The sequence below is a fragment of the Pyxicephalus adspersus genome, chromosome 7, assembly GCF_032062135.1.
Source record: "Pyxicephalus adspersus chromosome 7, UCB_Pads_2.0, whole genome shotgun sequence".
Lineage (NCBI taxonomy): Eukaryota > Metazoa > Chordata > Amphibia > Anura > Pyxicephalidae > Pyxicephalus > Pyxicephalus adspersus.
Window position 1 is genome coordinate 60293745 of NC_092864.1, and position 6760 is coordinate 60300504.

At 35.0% G+C, this 6760-nt stretch overlaps 1 protein-coding gene across 1 annotated transcript; it reads left to right on the plus strand.

Moving 5' to 3' along the window:
• Positions 1 to 2190: 2190 nt before the first annotated feature.
• Positions 2191 to 6760, plus strand: LOC140334574 (gamma-crystallin 2-like). Its single transcript, XM_072416827.1, has 3 exons — positions 2191 to 2277; positions 4576 to 4818; positions 6408 to 6760. Exons 1-3 carry the CDS (start codon positions 2230 to 2232, stop codon positions 6681 to 6683), a joined length of 567 nt encoding a protein of 188 aa, XP_072272928.1. The 5' UTR covers positions 2191 to 2229; the 3' UTR covers positions 6684 to 6760.

Genomic DNA, 6760 nt, shown 5'->3' on the forward strand with positions numbered 1-6760 from the left:
ATTATGTGATGAATGTGATGCAGAATTCTCCCCTCTAGTACAAAAGACAACTGCAGCTGTTCTCCACCGTGAGGTGCCCGAGTTAAGGACATCGGACATACGGCGACTCCTAGACACTAACGTGGCTTCCCTGCTCATTCATGTGCAAGACAGAGACTTGATGGGGGGAGGGGGGCGGTTTGTGTGACTTGCAGAAGAAATTTTTTGCTAAACACAGCTGAGGTTGTGGGTGATCTTAAGGACTGAGCTCTTCTGCAACGTCTTGTAACTCTTTAAAGACCAAGACAAACTCTGCAGTTGTTTCTTTTTGCATATCAAAGCACATCTTGCTCCAGAAGTTATTGAATGTCTAGGCTCTGTAAAGTTTTTTTTTTTTGCTGTTTTTGTGATTAAATAACAGTGAGGATTTTATACAGTAACTGACACCGTGCTGCCTAATAATATGTTGAGACAAACATCTGTCCTAATTGTATTTATTATATTAATGTACCTGTTCCGACAAAATAAAACAAAAGAAAGTAAGGAGGGAACCTGTGACTTATGTTTGAACTTGTTTTGAGATTTGGATTGTATGAAACAATAAAATATGTGCCAACCAATAAAAATGTGTAATTCAGTTGAATGCCCTTAAATATATGTACTGTGTTCTTAGTATTTAATGTGTAATGTTATCTTGAAGTACTTCAATAAATGCAACCTTTGATATCATTATCTCTTCTTATGTCTTATGCACTGTGTGTTCTCTGAAATGATCTTCCTCTAGAGCTAGCAACCCGACTAATAGTAATCTGGTCACCCCTGTACTACAAGGGTTAAGAAATATACTTGGTTCCCTCATGTATCTGTACCACTTCACCCTTCAGGTATTAGGTAAGGTGTCGGGTCTGATTCGCTTCTGGGCCTTCCATTAAAGTTTATGGAGTCCAAGCTGCAGGACTGGGATGCACACTTCTTGTCCAGGAGTTTAGCTTTAGGGCAACCATATCATTCGTTTTTTTTGTATTTTGGTATATAACATATTAGTTGGTGCTATTCTACAATTTTGTGCCATGTTGTTGGAAACTGGATGCTACACGTCTATGCTATTTTTATTTGAAGCTTGCATTCCTTATTCTTACATTTAATATTTTGTTTTCTGTATGCAGAATAAAGCATGTTTAATCTGCTTCCTCTTCTGTATTTGTATTAACTCATTTTGTTTTGAAATGGTACCATACCCTGACCTCAAATTCCATCTCTTCCCTATCTGGAGGAACACATTTAATATCTTCAATAAATGTACCTAAATATCAGATGTTCAGGGTATAGATGTAAACTACTACTACAAAGTTCTGAAAGTTATCAGTTTGGCCCATATATGTTTTGATCAATTTTACAATAAATCAAATGACTTACAAATCCCATTACAAGAATGTACCTTTTCCTACACTGGTTTCTGGTTTGTAGGTCTATAATAGATACAGAGGGAATAATTTATTAAAGCACTCCAGGACATGAGATGACTAACAAGGGAGAACCTGGGTGATCTAGAAAATCTGGAATGGATTTAGTCTAGGATTGGGAAAATTTGCCAAATAATTGCAAGTGATGCTAAGAAATCAATTTCAGGTTTGCTGGATCCACCAGGTTCACTCAGGATAGTTTATCTTCTCCAGCCTTGGAGAGCTGTAATAAATCTGGCTCATAGACTTTGTCCAATTTTTATTTATTATTTTTATTTTTTGTATATTATTATTTTTTTAATCTCATTTTAAGACCACTCAAACTTTTAAACCAGTTTAAACTCATTAATGACTTACACAAAGCAAAATGGATTGTCAGCTTAACTATTGTTCTTTGAATAAAGCAATCATCTGGATTAACATGAACATATTTATGGTATTTTTCCTATTTTTTATTTGTATAGCATGTTTGACTTTTTGCTCTTTATGTTTTTCTGAATTAGCTCCTATTGACCTATGTATTATTATGAGATCAGTTATGTAAACTGAATAGTTATTCTGTCATTTTGCCAGATGGTTCGCTCTCAGTCCAGGTAAACTGTTAGATAATAAAAGCCAAGCTGACCTAGCTAGTTCTGTAACTGTAAATGAAAAGCACTCAATACAATGTACAGTTTTACAGTAGTATACAAAGAGGTTTCTGTAAAGTGCACTTTCTTTGTGATTTGTTTAGGATATGCAAATATTCCCCATGTCCTGTACCATATAAAAGGGTTAGAATTATTCTATGAAAACACTGAATATTCAGGACAGTTGTCTCTTAACCATGGGCAAGGTAATGTTCTTCTTTTTTATTATGCAATCTACTTACTTTTAATTTTTAGCTTCTATGCAACACACCAGGGGCCTTATTTATATCAAAGTAGCAGATTAAGTTTACTGAGATTCACTATTTATCTGCCATTGTTTGTTGGCTGATTTTGCAGCAGTTTATAAAGTAGCACCAACTAGGTCAGCATAAAATAAAGAAAATGATGAATAGGATTAAATATTCTGTGAATAGGAAGACAATAAGTAGCAAACAAATTGGCGAACAAGTAAAGAATAACTATGTCCAACTAAGTCTGGCAAATAATACATAGGTACATAAGGTTCTATATATAAATGCAGCATGGCATTAAAACCTTAAAGGAGAGCTTTAATCATTTTCCCTCAATCCCTCCCTTCCCTCCTTCACACAAGTTAAAACCCTTGTTAAATTTTTATTTCTGCCAAGTTTTTATCAACTTTTTTTTATTTGTCCTGGGACCGTTATTATTTGGACATCACATATTCAGAGATATACAGATCACAGTGACAACTGATAAATGTATCATTTACAATATTTATGTGAAATTGTCTTTTTACTCTTTCATGTTTAATCTCTGAAACAGGAGAACAGTCCCAAAAAATAACACAAAAAGGCAATAGAAAAACATCGAATTGTGTATATTCCTGAACATAAAAAAGTTTTATGTATATTCGTTTATATCTGTGATATACAGGTATATCCTTCTTTTATTGTATTTATCAAATCATTTCTTTTCAGCGGCACTAAAATTGTGCATGTTTTTTGAAAAGGCAGGGGTTAAAGTGGTTTGGGTATCATTAGAAAAAATTCCGTTCACCTCCTGTTCCAGAAATGTAACAGGGAGTAACTGGACATCTCGGAAAGTGAGGAAAATTCTATCGCTTAAAAAGTTGTACCCAGAATAAGGAATCCATTGGAGGATTTCCCCCATACATTGTTGGGGATAAAGTAAATGTTTTATTCATCCCCCATTTTTATTGCAAATAGAATGGCAAATCTCTCCAATGGGGATCATTTTTAGAAATGTACAGGTAGTGCCCAGGTTACATACGAGATAGGGACTGTAGATTTGTTCTTAAGCTGAATTTGTATGTCAGTCAGAACAGGTACATTATTTTAATAAATCCATTTAGGACAGATGTTTGTCTCAACACATTGTCAAATGTGTATTAACACAAATAGCAAAAAAAAAAACTTTATGAAGCCTAGACATTCACTAACTTCTGGAGAGAGCTAAGTCCTTAAGATCACCCACAACCCCAGACTTCTGCATGACTTCTTCTGCAAGTCATGAAAACCGCCCCCCCCATCAAGCTTGTGTCCTGCACACGAGTGAGCAGGGAAGCTTCGTTCATATCTGAGTCATTCGTATGTTGAATGTCTTTAACTCTGGGACTACCTGTATAGTTCTCCACCTATCCTACCAGGTCAATTGTCTTGTGCTGGCAAATGTTTGCATCACGCATCATGCCCGCACAAAGATGGGATGGGGAGCAAGGATTGCACATTACATACGTACATCTTGCCCTCTTGGTAAGAACAGTATTACAAACTGTTCTGCAAGCTACTGAGTTCTAGTTGTATAGACAGTGTGAACTAAGTAAAAAATTAACTAATGTGGGAAAGGAACGCAAAAATGATAATCCAAGACAGTAGTCATTACATGAAAGAATGTGCAACATCCACTGAGTGATGCTTTGTGTTTACCCTGGAAGCAATGCAGCCCTTGGCCAGAACCTATGTTGACTATGTAAAGTCCAATACTGATTTATTTCTTAACACTGAATATATCTTATTTTTTCTGAATCTATTGCAAAATACCATTTTACTTTCCATCAAAGCACTTAATATTATTAGTTAATAGCATGTCACACTTAAAGCAAGCATGTCCTTTTACCACTGCCAAATATAAAATAAAAAAATGTACCAAAAAGAATAAATGAGTAAAAATATTTCAAGTCTGTAAGCAGATACCACATTTGGCACTTGTAATATGTCTCTCACAAGGCATCAAGAAAGTAATGCCAGGCTGCCTGTCACAGAAACCTCACACCTATGCTATTTACATAAATCCACAGTCAGGCTACAGGCAAAGATAAAGGTTTACCTACAGGACGTTTTACAAAAAAGAATTTGTATATATTTATATGCATAGGCTGCATGTTTTAAAAGGATATGTGCACTTGAGACAGCTGTTGCAATATACTATCTTCCTAACTCTTTATTCTTTGCTTTTAATATAAATAGTAATACTTTTAAATATTAAATAATTTTTTATTGTAGATCACATTTTACGAAGACAGGAACTTTCAGGGAAAGTCCCACGAATGTTCCGGTGACAATGCAGATCTCCATTCTTACTTTGAACGCTGCAATTCAATCCGCGTAGAGAATGGCTGCTGGGTGATCTATGAACGTTCCAATTACATGGGACATCAGTACTACCTGAAGAAAGGAGATTACCCTGACTATCAAAGCTGGCTGGGTTTAAATGACTCTATTAGATCTTGCCACTCAATCCCTCATGTAAGTACTTACTTTTAGCCTGTAAATACCTTTGTGCAATTCACATCTCATAAGGTAAAAAAATAAAGATACAAAGATTTTGTGCTGGTGGGGGCCCAGGGAGGAGATACGGACACCTTGTTACTGAAAGTCTAAGGACATCAAAGAAGCTCAATGGATCCCCCTAAAACTACTTTACGGTTTTATGAGTTTTTTGTTGCTATGAAGTTTTATTTTTATTGTAGCCATGGATTATTTTGGGTTTATTCCACAAAAATGTATACTGTATTTATTATTTTATTCTATAATAATTTTCTGATCTAAGTGTTCACTTCACATATATATATTTCATATAATTTTATTTACTTATACTAATTGATAACTACAAAATTTGGGGGGCATAGTTTTTTGTTTAACCCTAAATAACTTAATTTTCTGCTCAATAGATGTGTCATAAAATTTCACAAATTTGCAGGTCAGTTATTTAGTTTGTTGAATCCACACCAATCTCTGCTAACTTTAGTAAATCAATTTACTGATAAAATCATAGATTTCGGAAAATAGTCATATTTACCTTAAAATTATTACCTTATACATTATTTTTGTGGAATAATTTTAACTTAAATAGATACTTGACCTGTTAAAAGTTTTTACCCAATCAGCCTTCAATTGTATCATATCATATGATGCCAACCAGTTGGGAAGCTGGTGGTATCTAGGAATAGACTTCTGTAACTGGAAATTGTAGATTCACAATTTTCAATGCCTTTCTTGGTATCATCTTTTGTTTTACACTTACAATTTCTTTTATTGGCTTATGACAGTGTAAATAAGCTGTAGCTGATAAACGTCACCTTTTTGCCTCTACCACCCTAGTCACATGCCTATTGTGGCTAATAATAAATCCAACCCTGGCTGTCCATAATATGGTAGAATATTAAAATGAATTCTCCTTTCGGTAAATGACTTGTCCCTACCAAATCAAGCTTACAGCACTACAATCGGTCAGTCCCATTTCCCCTATGTGTTTTCCAACGAAATGACCAGGACACAGTAAGTGTGCAATATTAGGCTTCTGAATTCAGTCCAGGAGAATTTTGTCTGCATTATAGGATAGCAAAGAGGCAACACTGTCCATGTGTCATTGCAGTATCTCTTGTGTGGCAGCTTCTCCAGGATGATAGTCTATTTGGTAACATAACAGCCACAAATGTTGTCTCTTGTGATGTAGTTGCCTCTACTAGAGGTAAAGAAGTAAGGTAAACTAAGTAGAAAAATTAGTGTAAAATAGTTATGCAATTGCCCAGTTCTGGAACAAGAGGGTAATAAAACTGAGTTCCAAGACCCTTGTTGAGTTGAATGCTGGGTCATTGAAACAGACCACGGAAGTTTCTGGTAATTTCATAGTTTTAGATAAATTGGTGTTGGTTTCTACAGTACTGCAAACTGGTCAAATCACTTGTTTTGTGCATTTGAATATATTATTCATATTGCATTGTTGTGTGAGTTTAAATAAGGCTGATTTTGATGGACTTTCCAGGCCTCCACTAACTGAGATAAATGCATCACAAATAACCCACTAAAATATAATTGTTATGTTCTATTTACAGCACCGTGGCTCCTATAGAATTAGACTGTATGACAGAGAAGACTTCCGTGGTCAGATGAAGGAATACATCAATGACTGCTCTAACATCTATGAAAGCTTCCACGTTCACGATGTCCTGTCCTGTAATGTACTTGAAGGCTATTGGATATTCTTTGAAGAACCTGGTTTTAAGGGAAACCAATACTTCATGAGACCTGGAGAATATAGGAGATTTAGCAGTTGGGGAGCCCCAAATTCTAGAGTTGGATCTTTGAAAAAAATAATGGACTTTCATTAGAGGCAATTTCATTTAACCAATGTTAAACAAATTTAATTTATGTCTGTAAAGAAAATAAATCAATACAAATTTAGTTT

Bases quoted from the DNA above. Each gene is read 5' to 3' on its own strand.
- LOC140334574 (XM_072416827.1), top strand. From the start codon at position 2,230: ATGAAAACACTGAATATTCAGGACAGTTGTCTCTTAACCATGGGCAAG. The intron at 2,278-4,575 runs GTAATGTTCTTC...TTTTTATTGTAG, and splicing joins GTCTCTTAACCATGGGCAAG to ATCACATTTTACGAAGACAG. The intron at 4,819-6,407 runs GTAAGTACTTAC...TTCTATTTACAG, and splicing joins CTTGCCACTCAATCCCTCAT to CACCGTGGCTCCTATAGAAT.